General features: G+C 37.3%; 1 protein-coding gene and 1 pseudogene across 1 annotated transcript; both read left to right on the plus strand.

The window, feature by feature from the left end:
• Positions 1-2,514: 2,514 nt before the first annotated feature.
• On the plus strand, positions 2,515-6,379 carry LOC140887169 (PTI1-like tyrosine-protein kinase 1; annotated as a pseudogene).
• Positions 6,380-9,455: 3,076 nt separating this feature from the next.
• LOC140889647 (uncharacterized) lies at positions 9,456-12,162 on the plus strand. The gene is made up of 4 exons (XM_073297385.1): positions 9,456-9,669; positions 10,122-10,362; positions 10,892-11,069; positions 11,447-12,162. The coding sequence occupies exons 1-4, from the start codon at positions 9,471-9,473 to the stop codon at positions 11,864-11,866; spliced, it is 1,038 nt and encodes a 345-aa protein (XP_073153486.1). The 5' UTR covers positions 9,456-9,470; the 3' UTR covers positions 11,867-12,162.
• Positions 12,163-17,730: the final 5,568 nt, after the last annotated feature.

A 17,730-nucleotide genomic window follows, 5' to 3' on the forward strand; every position in this document is an offset into this window, starting at 1 on the left:
TATTGCTTTTAAAGAAGGCATTTTTTGTTGCCCTCTAAAATTTTCTACTAATGTATCTGCTACTATAACTGCACTCGCTTGCCGGTGTCTCCTCCTCCTATTAGCCAAGTCACAAGTATGATTATTGCAATAAGTCCGGATTGAAAAACGCGATGACTCCTCATTCTTTCTCGCTACACGAACTTTCCAACTGCAAGTATCATCTACACATCTTACCCAATAAAGAGTTTTTGTGGATCTTACAACTCTCATCTCAAATGAAGCTTTCATGGCTATATTATGCAATTCTCTTTGAACATCTTTTTTTGTTGCTGAACTCTTTTCCAACTGAAAAATTAGATTCATCCGTAAAACTAAATACCTGCTCGTTGCTAGAACTAGACAAAAAAGAATTATGGTCATCACCGACTACTAATTCACACTGATGGATCTCAAGTTCAGCACTTTGTGTGACACTAGAATTCACATTCTTAATTATATTTTCTCCAACGCCGTGTTCTTCATTCCCATTTTTCACATGCTCGGATGGTATCTCATCACCATTACTTAATATAAAGACACCCTCAAAATGTTCATCTCGATAAATATCAGCATTAGCATAATCATCATGTTCATCACAAAAATTTCCAACACAATGATCACCTCCATGTAGGCAGAATTCAGAATCACCAATACAATCGTTTTCAATAGATGCACTTAGTTTAGAACCACCACAGTCATTACAATCAAGCAAATCATTTGTAGAATCGACATTAGTGTCACAATTAATTAGAATTTTTTTCGCTATTTCCACGTGAAGCAAAGGCCTATGATGTGCATCACCAAATAATAGATATGTTTGTAGACACTTATCACCACTGAAATATATAGGACCAAAAATATCATCACCAACATGTGTCAAGTAACTGAATATCAAATCAATCTCACTTTTGTTCAGGCCGCACTTCTCAAACACTTAATGTTTCAAATTTTTTAAGATTGCTTCAGAGTCATCAATATTTATTGCTGCGGAGCCACCATTCAACCCCGAGCTCCATTCAGGTTTTCCTTGCTCGTTAATTTTCCATTTTCCATCATATCGAAACAAAATAATACTTTGTCTCATTTTCCTGTTACAAATTAAAAAAAAATGAACGAAATGATTTATGAATCCTAATAAAATTAGCTACTATTAACACAAGCAAAAAACCTCTCAAATAAAACATTAGATTTGTTTTCGAAATAAAAAAATATATATTTTGTTTATTCAAATTTCGTTCGTCTGTTTCATATATCGTAATGATGTTGACAATTTCACCTAGAAACTAAAGAATGTCACCCAGAAACTAAATAAAAAACATTAAAAAATAATTAATCATATGTTCATGAAAAGCAAAATATTATCATATTCTAATGACATCCATAAACTATATAATCGAGAAGACCCATGAAGTAATTCAAATGTTTAATAAATAAATATAATACTCACACAATCAATCAAACTTTATGAAGATAAATAGACAGTAGTTTTTTTGTTAAAAAAAATTTGACCAAAATTTAAGTTTTATAACCATTCAACAAACTAACTCTAGCCACAACACATTTAATTTTTTCATTTTAATTTCATGAATTAAATGTTTTTAGTAGAAAAAATAAATGATGCTCAAAGGCTCACCTACTAAATTTGCTGTAGTTTGTAAGAGGGACTTGACAACCACCAACTGAATTTGATATATGGAAAAAAATTGTGGAAAGAAAACGAAGATATTCAAGATGAGAAGATTAAGAAATATATCAAACAAATTGAAGATTTTTTTTAAGAATTGTAGAAGCTAGCAGTGAAGGAGAAGCGGGAAGGCGCCAAACAATCGGATATGAAAGAAGGGAAAAGTCAAAATTTGGTTAATTAATTAGGTTTACGTGCAAACGATTAATAATGGTATAAATAACCATTAATTTTTAAATAAAGGTTACTTTTAAAACAAAAATAAACGAAAAAGGTTAGCAATCTAAAAATTAATTTGTCCAGAGTTATATTTCAAATTGACCTCCTTGTCTGTCTCCCCTCCACCTTCTTAAAAGAAGATCTAATTTGCCCATTGAATCCATTTCTTTGGTTCGTTTGCCTTTTGCCTGCCTGTACGCTTACCTGTATTTCCACCCTCCCTTTTCTTCGATCTCCCTTAATTAATCTTGGAAAATCCTACGCCCCATTTTGATATATTCAATTCTATACACACAGGGTTGCGTACACGCTCAGATTAGAACCAGTGGAGAGGGGAGGGGAGAAAAGAGAAAGAAAGAAAGAAAGAAAGAGGCCTATAAATTTCGGTGGGTGGTGATAATCTTTCTTTGGCTATCTTGTTATCGTAATCTGATTTTCAATTTCCTGTCTCTTTCTCTCTCTTATCTTTGTCACACTGGTTGTTTATTTAAAACTAGATTAGATCTTTGTTTACGTTCGTCAGCTGTGATTGTTCCTGGGCTCTTTAAAATTATCGTCTTTTTGACCTACCTATTTTGGTGATTGTGGCTATGGATGATAGTTATATTCGAGGGCGTGGTTTGGTGGTAAGATTTTGATTGAAAATTTGAAATCATCGAATGGGTTTTCTGGGATTATGGGGTTTCTTTTTTTGCCCCTTTTGTTTGAGGAATTATTGTTTGTGGCGATGGTTTTGGTTTCAATTTGTGGATTATGATTATCTCAGGCCTGGAATCTGATTTGTCGTTTGCCTTTCGTTTGTCCAGGACAATGAATGTATTTTAAATCCAAGGGCGACTCAATGTGTTTTTGGTGAACCTATGTCTATTCTATTCAGATAAATTTAGCATAAATTCGATTTTTCTATGTACTGGTCTTTGATTCCGTACATATCTGTGTTTGGGAATGATGTGTAAAGAAAAATTATTTCTGATGTGCTAATGAGAAAGCTCGATAATGCTTTGAATACCTCCCGGAGAGATATGATTCTTTATGCTAGTTTTTATTGAATATTTTAACTCTACAGGCAATTTAAAGTACTCTTCTTTTTGCTGTAAATTTGTAATCAAACCTTCAAAGAACTTTTCTGTTTAAAAAAAACTGATGCTGCTGCTGAATTGATACCGTTGTCTGGTAATGAATCTCAATAAGAAGTTTATAAGTGCAACGAGGTTCCTGAATCCTGTGGCATATTGTTTTTGCCTGCACTAGTGTGGATTTTACATTACAATGTCGGTCTGTTCACCTAGTAATGACAGCTTTATTTGGCTAACATGTTAGGCTCATGCACCTCCTCCTGGTTACTTTGTACACTTGGAGAACAGGAGTGCTGAAGACGATCTTTATCTGAGAAAAAGAACAAGGATGCGTAAGTGGCTGTGTTGCACTTGTCATGTAGAGGAATCATACGACTCACATGAAAATGAGCATCTTAAGAGCCCAAGGACTCACACCGATGGTAAGTTTTTTGTCTTTTCTCCTTATTTCCCACTGTAAATGGAATGAAAATTACTTTTAATTATTTTTTTCTGACGATACCAAAGTAATGAAGCTGCTCGATATTGCTGTTGATGAAAATGTTGATATCTGGACTCAAAGGGATGAACTGAGTAGTGCTCATGTGAAATTGAATGTGCACCTATTCACCAATGGTTAATTATTCTCTCTACGACATTTGTCTCTTGTTGGTGTTTGGCATTGACAACTTCATCTATGCTGTGTAAAAAACAGGAAATCAAAGAGGCTCGAGGGTAACAGCTCCTGTGAGGTCTGAAGTTCAGAAGTCCGTACCTCTAATTGAGGTTCCTGAATTGTCTATAGAGGAACTAAAAGAGAAAACTGATAATTTTGGATCAAAGGCCTTAATCGGTGAAGGATCTTACGGAAGAGTGTACTTTGCACAGTTAAACAATGGCAAGGAGGTTGCTGTCAAGAAGCTCGACGTGTCATCTGAGCCCGATTCAAACAATGAGTTCTTAACTCAGATATGCTGAAATTTTGGGAATTTGATGCCACCTTGAAGATTCTGTTTCCCTCTTTTGATGTGTATTGACCAGTCTTGTTGCTACTAATACCTTCCCAGGTTTCCATGGTGTCAAAATTGTAGAATGAAATCCTTGTTGAATTGCTTGGTTATTGTGTTGATGGAAATCTCCGTGTCTTGGCTTATGAATTTGCAACTATGGGATCTCTTCATGAGATCTTGCATGGTATGTAAATCAGAATGTTCTTGATTTGGTTTTGGATGTGGTGTGCGAACCAAGATCACTTTTTTGTAATGATCCTTGCATATACAGGGAGGAAAGGGGTACAAGTGGCGCAACCTGGTCCTGTACTTGACTGGATGCAACGAGTAAGAATTGTTGTTGATGCTGCAAGGGGACTTGAATATTTGCATGAGAGAGTGCATCCTTCAATAATTCATAGAGATATCAGATCCAGCAATGTGCTTCTGTTCGAAGATTACAAAGCCAAGATTGCAGACTTTAGCCTTTCAAATCAGGCCCCTGACATGGCTGCTCGCCTTCATTCAACTAGAGTTCTTGGAACCTTTGGCTATCACGCACCAGAGTAATCTTTCCTGACTCATTTGTCTATCATTAGGTGGTTCTGACGTATAGTCATGTATCAACTTACGGTCCTTATATTTCACCTTAAATCGTGCCTTGAAATCCAATTTGATATTTACAGCAATTTAATTTGCGAAGTATAAGCACGGTTATCTTTGTTTGTTTTTCCTGGTTGAAGTATTAGTCTGTAGGATGCGGCTGACTTGATCTCATTTGAATGAACTTGATAGCAACTTGTTTGTTGGGAACAGAATTGTTGTGTAGATAACAGCTCATGCATCTGCTTGATGGTTGTTATGTGTTGCTTGATTATTCCTTTTCAGTATATACCCTTGCATTCCCCTTTATGAAGTCCAAGAATAATGGGGTGAAATGTTATATATTGCATTTAGGCGAACAATGTTTCTGTTCATATTTGTATACTTGTTTCAGTGGCTCATGCCACTTGAAAGGCTTTTCATTGAATTGGGTGTCACGAGGTGTATGTTCATCAGAGACTAAATCACCTTGTGAATTGTGATAGCTGCATCGAGCCTGAAGATTCTCTTCAGATAGCTCGTGGGTCATGTATCTGGTTTATTTAATCCACGCAGTCCTTACTTTGTAAACTCATGCATATTTCCTTCTTGATTCTTAAAGTTTTGTTTATATTGTAATTTCTAGAGTGGTACGCAAACTTTTTTTTTGGGATTTGACATGGTTAGTTTTTGGTTTTTTTTTAAGTGCTCAGTACACAAAATTGAGGCTGTTGCCTCGGATATTCCAACCATGTCTGTGAAAATTTTCCCTATATTGATGGAACTTCATGGTTAAAGAATTGATTCTGTTGTAGTTGCACTATAAAAACTTCAATTGCACTGTGCCTTCTTTGTTCTGTTGACCACGTCCTCATGATTTTATGTGATGCCGTTTGCTTGCTGCCATGTTCAATGTAATCTGAACAATTGTTCTATCAATGGAAATTGTTTGATTTGCAAGCTCTTTAGGCCTAATGCAGAACAGCTGTATATTATAAAACAAGTTCCAGCTGCTTATAGTAGATGGTATCAGAGTAATGATGTATACTAAGTTGCCAACGGAAATATTCTAGATATGTTCATGTAGAGGCTAAAATAGATGGTAATGCTAATGTAAGAACTTGTTGCTTGTCTTGTAAAAACTCCTGAACAATTCCAGTCCTGTTCTTTAGACATCAATCCACTTGAATCGAACAACCTCTTCCTCTCATAGATCAAGGATATTAATTTATTTGAGGGAAAATAATTTACTGGTTTTTTCTTCAACTTTTTGCAGATATGCAATGACAGGGCAGTTGACGCAAAAGAGTGACGTATATATCTTTGGTGTTGTTCTGCTAGAACTTCTGACTGGAAGGAAGCCTGTTGACCACACGATGCCTCGTGGTCAGCAGAGTCTTGTTACTTGGGTGATTTCCATAACTGTATTCTGCTGTCTCCATCCCAAGTTGCTGATGTAATTGTACACATTTAAAATGTATTTTCTTTTACTTTTAGGCCACTCCAAGATTGAGCGAAGACAAAGTGAAACAATGTGTTGATCCAAAACTTAAGGGCGACTATCCTCCGAAAGGAGTTGCAAAGGTGACCCTACCCCCCTCTCTTGTGCATTTTGTCGGTTGATTGAGGATTCATGTTTATGAATAATTTCGTTTTTATAAAAAAAGTATTGTAGAAATTATAAATATCATGAATTTTTTTGTCCAGCTTGCCGCTGTGGCAGCATTATGTGTGCAATATGAAGCTGAGTTTCGACCGAATATGAGCATTGTTGTGAAGGCTATGCAGCCACTGTTGAAGTTGCGCCTGCCCCTGCTCCGGAGATTTAGCACCGTTGCTTGTTGTGTTTGAATTCTTTGAGTTTTGCACAGAGCTGTTCGCATGAAAGTTCTTGTTGAAAATTATGAGTTCGTTTTTTCGTGGATTTGAGACATTTTGTATTGTTCTAAGTGATTTGGTCGGTTTGTTTAGTACGGTGGTCTGCCGATATTGCATTATGGCAGTGATGTCTTATGAATCCTCAACGGAATGTGGAATTTGATGTTCTCCCGACACTAAAGATTCTGCTTTTGCTTTCAGATTTTAAATACAGACGATATGTTCTTATAAGTCCTTATGTAATAAGTAATAACGCGTATTTATTTATCAAAGGGAAATGAATGGAAAAAAAAAATTTAAAGTGCAATATTGAATTTGTGTAAGCTTAAACCTAGGAATCACATATTAATTCGGTTGTGTTTCAGAAATTCAAGAACCTATATATTTGTCTCAGCTCACGGAATTCTCTCGGAGCAACAGTTTTCCGATTGTGTTTCAGAAATTCAAGAACCTATATATTTGATCGAAGATGCTGGGCTGATTGGATCTCCCGGTGGCAAATTCAGTGACGATTATACACATGAGAATATTCAGGAGCTGCGGGAAACAGAGAAGAAACCCAGGCGGCGATGAGCGAAGCATAGGAAGAACAAGGACACGACAAGCTGTATTATTACCTTCGAAAAGGAGTAGACCTGGCCACGGTCCGGGTCCGGGTTGGCATTTAGCCAACCCTTAACCGGCCCGCCAATGGCCGGTTCGGGTCCGGGTCGGTGAACCGGCGGTTCGGGTCCGGGTTCGGGTCCGTTTAACCGCCGGTTCAGGGTCCGGGCTAAACCGTGCCATTTAAAAAAAAAAAAAAAAATTTCAGCGCCCTAGCGCTGCATTGGCTCCAAAGATTCATAATATAATGTTAACATGTCGCTTAAGCCATATAATTTAAGTCTAGGATCTAAAACAAAAGCACATAAAAAAATTTCAGGAATGAGCAAAAAATATTTTTTCCATTTTGCTTTCATGACGATAATACATTGAGATAAAACACTATCATTAGAATTAACATGTTCATGAAAAATACAAGCAATGTTGTAACAATGTGTTAAAACTAAATGTGAAGTAGGGTAATAAACACCGGATAATTGGTCACTAGCATCATTAAAAACTTTTAAAATTTCACAAATACTAGTGCATATGTTTCATTGATTTGAAAACAAATAAATATCACGAGCTTGAACAAATTGATGAAAAAATGTACATAATAAATCTTTATATTCAAAAGAGGATAATAACAATTTATATGTTGAATTCCAACGAGTTGGAACATCTCGTGCAAACCGCTTAGGCTTCATACCATTTACTCTACAAAATTTTTCCCATTGCTTCATAACTTGAGGATGCGTCTATAAATAATGAATAGCGTTCCTAATTGGTTGAATATGTATGCCTAAAATTTTTAGTCCATCTTGAACACATAAATTTAAAATATGACACGTGCATCTAATATGAAAAAATTTGCCACCTAGTGATGGTTTACATATTTCAATAAGCTCACTAATACTAGAAGTATTTGCACTAGCATTATCAAAAGACATTGAAAAAACTTTGGTAGTTAGACCATATTCTTCTAAAATAACAAATATAAGTTGCGAAATATTGTGCCGTGTGTGATTCGTTAAAACATCTATATGCAAGCAACCTTTTTTGAATGTTCCAATTATTATCAATCCAATGACATGTAATACCCATATATGAACAACTTTGCCAATGATCACTCAAAATATCGGAACACAGAGAAACTTTATTATTCAAACTATAAAATTCCTTAATTAATTCTTTCTTTTGATCAACGACTAACTTTTTCATTGTGCGTTTGAGACTATTTCTTGGAATACGTCTAATAGAAGGATTTGCACTTGTAGAAAGCCAATTTTCAAAAGATAATTTATCGCTAAAACTAAAAGAAAGTTGTTCAACCGCACAAAATTTAGCCGTTTCTTCTCTAAATCTAGCTTCTTTATATTTAAATAGTTGAGATTCATTACCCGATTGAGAAGAGAATGCCGGAATTTGAGTTTGACCACGATCAATACCAATTTCCACCAGATGATTTTTCTCGATATGCCGCGTCAAAGTTTCATAACCACCTCCTTGTTTAAATTTGTAACATTTTGAACAATATTTGCATTTAGCTTGCAAATCACCGGAGGGAAGCGTCACCTTGTCGAAGTGTTTGGTGAAGATATCGGATGTCGGGCGAGGCACCGCTCGAGTTTGTCTTTGAGAGGCCGCCGGATCGTTCATACTTTTTTGACTTGCATGATGACGTCGTGATGGTGGTGGTTGTTCAACTTGTTGTCTTTGTTGCGCCTCTTGTCGAATTTCTTGAATTTCATCATCGGAATATTCAAGATCAAATCCATCGACATTGAATTGAGGATACTCGACCTCGGGTGGTATGATGCTCTTTTTCTTTCCTTTTCCTTTGTCACCCCTACGACTTGATCCCGCTCCGGACATTTGTAATTGTATAAATATGAAAATAAATCAACAATTGAAAATAAACCAATAATCGAAACTTGATATTTTTGATAATTCAAGAAATTAAAAGAAATTGAAAATAGAGAGAATGAAGAGATAATTGTGTAAACAAAATGAAAGGAGGTTGGGGGTATTTATAGACAAAAATTATAAAAAGTAGGTTTTTTTTTTAAAAAAAAAAAAAAATTAGCCGATTGACTCGGCGGGTCGGGCGGGTCGACAACGGACACAAGATCAACGGCCACGAAATCGTGGCCGTTGAATGATCCAACGGCCACTTGCTAGTGGCCGTTGGATCATGTAGCGCCCTGATGGGCGCCACGTGTCCAACCCGCCGGGTTGGACGGTTCCAACCCGGCGGGTCGGACCCGTTCAACCCGGCGGGTTCGACCCGCCGGGTTGCCGGTTTTCCCTTAGGAAAACCGAGACCGGACCGCCTAGTGGCCGGTCCGGTCCCGATTCCGGGTCGGGCCCGTTGACCACGGGCCGGTTCCGGGCCCAACCCGGCCCTTGGCCAGGTCTAAAAAAGAGGAGAAGAAGGGACTTGTCTATCCCATAAAGGAGATGGAAGCACTGAGGTTTGAGGATTTGAACGGCCAACAGAAGAAGTGGCTCGAGGTTTATTGTGGGCTCTGTCCATCGGTGGCTCTGAAGTATGATGACCTGCTTCATTCTGATAATAATCTCGAGCCTGCCATTTCCTTTGATTTTGATCCTCGGCCACAGTTCCAAAAGGCTTCTTCTACTCCCCCCAGGTCTATGGGTATGCTTGTTATGGCTTCTACTGCTTGCTACTCTTTCCTGATTCACGTAGTTTTACTCTTGGCCATTTGGTGATCAAATATTTTCTTGTATGTTGTCCCTACATAGGCTTATTTCACGTGCTTTTCATTTTATGGTGTAACTAGTAATTGATCCAAATAGTTGTTAAATGAGCTTTCCTTAGTCACAGTTTATTTTGTTTGACTTACTTAAAGTATTTTGTAACTCGAGAGGTCCTTGATGACTTCAATTGTGGAACTGAAAAAAATAAATGACGGTACACTGGATTGGTTTGAGTGTTGAGTAGTCGTTTCATGAATGAAGTGACATTTGGTGGTGAGAATAAACACCTTAGAAGACCACTGTTATTTTATAATCATCTATCTTTTTTCATTTCTCTTCTTAATGTCACGAAATTTTGATGAAGTTTCTTGAAGTCTTTATTTGTTTCAGGTTTAGAGTGCTGCCATCCTCTAGACAAAAATAGTGAACATCTTGTTCACTCAAACTCTACGTGCTGTCTCCCTGTCAATGATGAAACACGCAGCTCGGGTGCTGAAGAAGAGTACAGCTCTGTTTATAGTAGTGATGAAGACTACAGTAGCATTCAAAAGCCTGCATTTTTGGTCACAGGAGAACCTGATTTTGATTCTGGCCCTCCACAAGATGGATTGGAATACCTTAGGCGTGTAAGGTGTGATTTATAACTCTTACAATTTTTTTTTCAATCTTATATTTTGAGGGCTTTTAGGTGTCTGTTGCAGAGGTGCATAGATTTCTTTTTTTGACGAAAGCCGGTCAAAGATGATTTATGCATTTCTTTTTCACGAAAATGTTGCTAAAATGTGACATGCATTTCACCTGATTTATGGAGCAAATTTTGGTTGGAGATGAAGAAATTTGTCATTGGAAAATTTTGTATTGAACTAAAACCCAAGCCGATCAATCAGTAATATAGGAAAGAAAGTGATGAATACCTCACAGTTCAAGGACCATATCATTTATTTACCAAATTAGACTACTATTGGAAGTGTAGGTTACTCTTACTTAGACGTAGCTAGCCTAACATTAACTGGGAATATAAAAGACTTAAAGTGGTTCTTAATTGCATAAATAATAATGATTATACCTAAAGAAAGACTTGACCCATTTAATGAATTGACGACTGCCAGTGAAGCATGAAAGTTCTGGGATCTTACTCATGAGGTGCTTTCTCTATTTAGGTGGGAAGCTTCGCAAATTCCGGACGTGACGATTGCCAAGATTGAAAAAAGTGAACTTGGAAAAGAACAAACTATTTATATGCCACAAATTCCTGTAATTATGGATTGTCCGGATAACTTACTGCCGCTCAAACAGTGGGAAGACACCTTTCTTGCTTATTTTTCAGAGCTTAGACTGGTATATATCATTTTGTCCCATTATCTTGTCTTTGCCTAGGTCTGTATATACATTTATTTCTATGAGAATCAGATGTGAATTACTCCTGTACGTCGGTATTTCTGTCTCTTGAACTCATGCAAGATATCACTTTGAGTACTTCTGAAACTTGAGATGGTATTTCATTTTTAAGTTTGCACATTGGTCAGAGTTTCTTGGCAACTTGAAAAAAACAATGTTTGATTAAATGAGCCCCGTAATTTTATCTTTTTGTTTAGTGTTCTAGGACAGAAGCCATACTTGAGCCCCCCAAACAAAACAGTGTGGTCTTTCACACCAAATTTGCCATGAAACTTGTACATGCCATTGACCTGAATCAGTTTATTCCCTTCCTGCAGGGTTGTTTGCAACTCGACCTTCAGGGATCTAAGGCAGAAAATTCTATCGAATTTCAGTCAGTTATAATGGAATACTTGAACAGTTCCTTATCTGGATATGGTTCCTGCCCATCTGAAGCTTCTTCCTCCCCACATGCACTGGAAGAACCACCCAGTAGGACAAGTGACTGTCTGGCCTTATCTTCAATTTTAGAAATAGATTCAGCAGCTCGAACATCAATGTTAAAAAAGCGTATAAGTTTAATTGAGAAAGGAAGCGCATTACCTCGCAATGATTATTTATGGCTCTTTGCTCTTTGTGTCGCTGTTGATAGTCCTCTTGATGCTGACACAAGTGCATCTCTTCGGTCGTTACTTATAAAATGTGCAAGTTTACGAGCTGCGAGAAAGCATATGCAGATGATGAAGTTGTCATGCTAAATATTATTGCAACAATTTCAGGCAGGTACTTTGGACAGTCAGATAAGTGAAGGCATATTGGGCTTGCTTTTAATTAATTTCCATGGACTCTGTATGATACACCTGCAACAAAGACTCGTCTAGTCTTTTTGGCTGAAGCTACGTCCCTCTATTTTTCAAATACTTTGCGTTTTGATTATTGAGCAGTGGTGATCGCTTGTGGACAGGATACACACATTTTCATCCCGGTCTCCATATTTTCTTGGCTTAGCTTCTACCAAGGGAAAGGACGTCTTTGAATTTTGTATGTTTACATTTAACTAGTAATAGGCACGTGCATCGTGTGAACATATATGAAGTAAAATAAATGAGAATGAGAATGAGAATGAGAAAATAAAAATAAATTTTATTATAATAAGATTCATGAATTTAATTTGAACGTCACATCATACTACAATTGACAAAGTAAATATTCATTTTTTTCACCCTAACGACTTTTACATCCGATCCATTCGTTTGTGTTGTCACGCGTCTTTTTCTTTGAGTAAATGCAGACAATTTTTCGTCATCTTTGATATCAATGAATTCAGTCGTTGCTTGTTTTGGTGGTTGAACATATTTCATCTTGTTCATAGATTTTGGTCAATTTTTTTTTTTATTTCTTTTTTCTCCCCCTCTTTGGTGTCTTTTGTTCTGTCGGCGTTTCAGCTTCAAAGCTTTTTTGCAATGGTTTTTGGAATGCTTCCACCACAATAGTGAGGGATTTATTTTTAAGAAGTTCTTTATCCATTTTGAAAATAAATGTATGTTTTTTTTGATTGGGTGGTCAAGAGTATTTGTGATTTTTGCTTCGCCTTCATCCTGTCATCATATATTTTCAATGAGTTTTATATCATATAACTCGTAAATATGAAAACTTGAGAATTGTAATTTGAAATCATGTACACCTTATTGAGCAACACAATGTATTCATTCACCGAACAACCTATATACTTTGAAGCCGCATCTTCAAATAATGTAATCCTTGCCGACGTGTCGTTGACTTTCACGATCATTGTTAATTGAAATCTATAGAGTTTTAGTTGACATCAAAATGTAAGAACATTTTTTAATATAAACCACTAAGTAGTTGAGAGATGTACGTGTATTCCATGTTCTTGTCCCATGTGAAAAGTGGTTTCGCATCTTCAGTGTTCAGAATTTTAATAGAGTTTGATGACCAATGTCATATTTTCAAGCTTTATAAATAATCGGAAGAAAATGGAAAAAACTACCTAATTGAGTCTAATGAAGACTGTTCTTTTAGTGTGCAGGCTACCACTTCTGAATTTTTATGTTAAATCAAGGGTAATCAAGTGTGTAAGTCTCAAATGCTTTTTGAAAAACTATGGTGTTGTTGATGATGTTGGCAACATGAGAGGCAATACTATACTTGTCAACATATTGTTTTGCTTGTGATTGCATTTTTTTATTTTATGTTACACTCTGTTTAGGCATAAAATAGGACATGCATATGCATTTTTGGTAATAGGGTTCTGTTTTTGGGTAAGGTTCTTCATAGACAAATTTTGATGATTTACCCTATTTACTAAAAATTGAACTTTTGTGATTAACTTTTGTTTCAGTGGAGTTAGGCTGATGTGGAGGTAATTCTGGAAGATTTGAATTGAAATATTTATCTCAGATTATTGCCTTATTTATGGGATTCTATCTCTTTAATCTCGTTTTTAATTTTTGGCCGTTGGAAAAAAGTTACCGTTGGCAATTTGATGGGATAATAAAATCAGGGTAATTATGGGTTTGTTAGAATTTTGTTACCGTTTGAGATAAGAGTTCTATATATATGATTTTTAATAATTATCGGGCATTATCATCTTCTCACAATTTCTTGTTCCCGATTGTTTTTCTCTGCAAACCCTACCCTTCTCTCACTCTCAAATTTCTTTTCAATGGCAGGATTTGATCCACAGGATATACGAAGTGAGATGGGACACAAAGAGCCTGATGTTGCTGCCGGTGTTACAACACCAGAAAACCCATCTTCCACTCCTTCTCTGCCGATAGTTCCAGTACCTATGGAACCTGTTCCTCTTGCTGTTCTCATGCCTGGAGAACCAGGGAACGCAATTGATGTGGAGAATCTTCTTGATTTCTCCGTTTTAAATAGGGTGAATCCTGCTGCTCCAATGGCTCGCCGATCAAAAAGGCAAGCAGGCTACAACCCTGATTTCACCCAGTCCAAAAGATTTTACAAGGGTCCTCGCATCTCCATGGCTGAAGAAGATCGTAGCTCGGGTGACGATTCTGATGATGCAAATTTTGAATTTGTGGCGAGGAAGAAACCTTCCAGTTCTACTACTGCCAATGCCTCCGCTCCGATTGTTGAATCTGCTTCTGATAGCAGTGATTCGAGTCCATCTGATGGTGTTCCTCCTAAGAAAACTTCTGCAGCTACTGCTCCTCAAGCGAATGCTGATTCGGATGAAGATGCCACTCTGGCACAAATTTTGGAAAGCCTCAAGCAAGGAAAGGCTTCCACTTCTGTTCCTTCCTCTGCTCATCTCTCCGATGATGAGCCTGATGCTGAGATGATGGAGGAGTTTGCTGCTGGCAATGCTCATCAAGATTCTGCCTCTTCCTCCTCTTCCTCCTCTACCAATTCTGCTGCTGACTTTTCTGATAAGAGTGCTGATATTGGAGAAGAAGAAGACTCTGAGGATGTTTCCATCATGGATGCTGATGAAGACCCTCTGGACCAAGAGGATGTTTCTGCTGCTGCTGCCACTGTTGTTGTTGGTGTCGTCAACACCACGGACAACACTGTTGATGAGGATTATGACATGGATGCTTCCCATTCCCTCATTTTTTACTCTGGTGATGCTGCTGCAACTTGGCCTCTTCTCGCGCATAGAGGTCTTCTGGATGAAAGAAATATAGATATACGCTCCTACGATAGGTACAATCTAATTGACTTTTTGAAGCTTCGACAGCTATATTCTACTATTGTTGCCGTGGTACCCTACTGTAAGAGGGTGATTCTGGAGTTCTATGCAAACTTGACCGCGAGCATTGAAGATCCAGAGTCTGCAAAGTATGGCTTGGTGTATCTACGGGGTCGGCTGTTCGAGTTCACTCCCGCTGTGATCAACTCTCACTACTCAACCCCCGATGTTGATGAAGGAAATCCTCCAGAGATCAATGAAGTGATCAGTGTGCTCACTGGTGGTATGGTCAAACAATTCTCTGACCATTTTTCTGCAGCTAAGCTTACCTCTTTTTATTCTGTGCTGCATAAGATAGCTGTGAGGAATTGGACTCCGTCATCCAACTCAACAGTTATCACAAGACCACAGGCGGTCATTTTGTATGCCATAGGGACTGGGAGTCCTTTCAATTTTGGGAAGATGGTATTCAAGACAGTGCTCCAGTTTGCTGATGGAGGACTTAAGTCTACAAAGCTGCCATTCCCATCTTTGATCTACGGCATTTTGGAATCTCAGGCTTTCATCCGCAATATTACTGAAGATCTCACTGATCAACCTGAGATTTTGAAGTTAGCAGCTGGACTTCTCAAGGGAAATCGTGTTCTGGATTTGCCCTGGACTGCTACTCCTACTCCTGCTGCTGAAGCTGCTGGTGTTGCACCCGGTGTTGCCAACACGGGTGACAACACAGACGAAATAGTGTCTACCCCTACTACCCTGGAATTCACCACTGCCACTATTCAGCTGCTGATGACTCGTGCTGAAGAGAAAATTGCGCAAGCACAAGAAGATATTGCCTTCTACAGCATGATCTTGGCTGATTGTCTGAGACAACTTGGCATTTCTGGCCAAACAGGGGGAGATAGTGCACAACAAGATGAAGCTGGTCCATCTGGGACTAAAGATGATGAGGATGAAGCCTCTGATCAAGATGACTCTGATAGTGATCAAATTTATATTTTGCTTCTTCTCTCATCTTTTCTTTATTTGCTTCATTCTGATTTTAATATATTTGTTTTTGTTCGTTCTAGTTACGTGCCTTAATTGCTCATATATGTGTTAACTAGACTAACATCTTCTACCCCACTTATGCTCTGATATATGAATTAAAGAATCCCATGTGTTAATGTCCATGTTATCCACCGTATTACGACACGAGGGACAACACTTCAGGGGGAGACTTTAAAATTCAGGGGAAGAAGATTTTTTAAACTCAGGGGGAGTTTATGAGTATCTCATACATGTGCAATGTGTTGTCCAGAAAGCAAAAAGAAGGAGACTGAAAGGAATTTTATTCCTTGAATATTTCGGCCCTAATTAATTGGAAATTAGAAGATTTTGCTTTCTAGACAAGATAGTTTATTTGGTAAATATTCCGTGTATATCTCGTATATGTTAAAGATATATTTTCCAAGTTTAAATCATGTCTTGATAATGTGATTATTTGATAAAATACAATTTGATATTATCATGATTTGATTTCCATGTTTTGATAGAGTTTATTTCCTACTAAAAGATTGTTACCTATTCTTGTAGGACTCTCTCTAAGGAAATCTTAAAAAGCCTTGATGATGATCTATAAAAGAAGATTTCCACGCACAAGAATAATGACGCTTCAGACGTATAATTCTCTGCGCAAGCTCTGAAGAATTTATTGAAGAATCCGAAGAATTCAGAAGCAAGGTTTGCAACCATCGTTGTTGCTTGTCCCCGTGTTGCCGTTCGTGTTGAAGACATCAAAGACAACATTGTGGGAATAGTGTTGTTCGAAGATCTTTACTGTTTCTTCTATTTAGGCTGCGGGAGTTGCATTTAATTTTTTTTATACCTTGTCGTATTTTAGGATGCAAGTTTGATTTCTCAACGTGTTGAGAAATTTAGTATTTAATGACTAGGATTGTTTTGTAAGACTGCTCTTACGTTTACTAGTGATATTTAACCCTAAGGCACCCGCACGAGTTTTATACTCGTGCAAAATTTATTACTTGTGTTTTTATTTACGCTTTAAATTTCCGCTGCACTGTGTTGTCTGTGGTGTTACGACACGAAGAACAATACTGCCTATTTTACATAACTAACCACGTACACCGTTTCTTTCATATCGGAATCAGATGCTGGTCGAGGACAACTTCCAATGATGAAAGCTTGTTTGTTCTTCGCGCAAAGTGCAATCAACATCACGCGGCTCCATACTCCATAATTCTCAGTACCAGTTAGCTTTTCTGTAACCAAGTTAACTCCAGGTGCATCTGAAGGATGAAGATACAGGGGGTGATAAACATCAATCGTCGATCCACTGGTAGATCTGCCTGATGTATCCACGGTTTCCATTTCAGAAAAGTAGATCTCAATTGAAATTCAGCAGCAGAAGGAAAAACTCAATCGATTCACAAAATCGATGATAAAAAAGAAAAAGAGAACCTAGCTATCTGATACCATGTTGAGAAATCCAATAATGCAAAGAGAATAAGCTGGGGAAATTTTCTCCATTGAATAAATGAAAATTCTTCTATGTCTCTGTTCAAAAATGAGAAAGAAAGTGAATATATACATTTCTATTTTCCTAAGCACTTCAATCAGAAACACGCTTTTTACAAAATAAAATGCGACTTCTTTACAAGGTCAGTTTGTTGATTTGTTGTAAAACATGGTTCAGCTAATTGTGAAGATAAATTAAATGTGTATATTTGATGATGGAATTGCATGGGGATATGTTTGTTGATTTTTGAAGTAATTACATGTCGAAGAAGCAGCTTTGTGAGCTAGTTTTAAGTTAATTTCATAAAAATTCAAGTTCAAATCGATTGATAGGATGGCAGGATTGGCTTATCTTGTGCTTAGCTTCTCCATTTCAGTGATTGAAACCATTCACAATATATGAACCTCTGTTTCCCTTTTGTG

The sequence above is a fragment of the Henckelia pumila genome, chromosome 1 (assembly GCF_033568475.1).
Source record: "Henckelia pumila isolate YLH828 chromosome 1, ASM3356847v2, whole genome shotgun sequence".
NCBI classification, from domain to species: Eukaryota; Viridiplantae; Streptophyta; class Magnoliopsida; order Lamiales; family Gesneriaceae; genus Henckelia; species Henckelia pumila.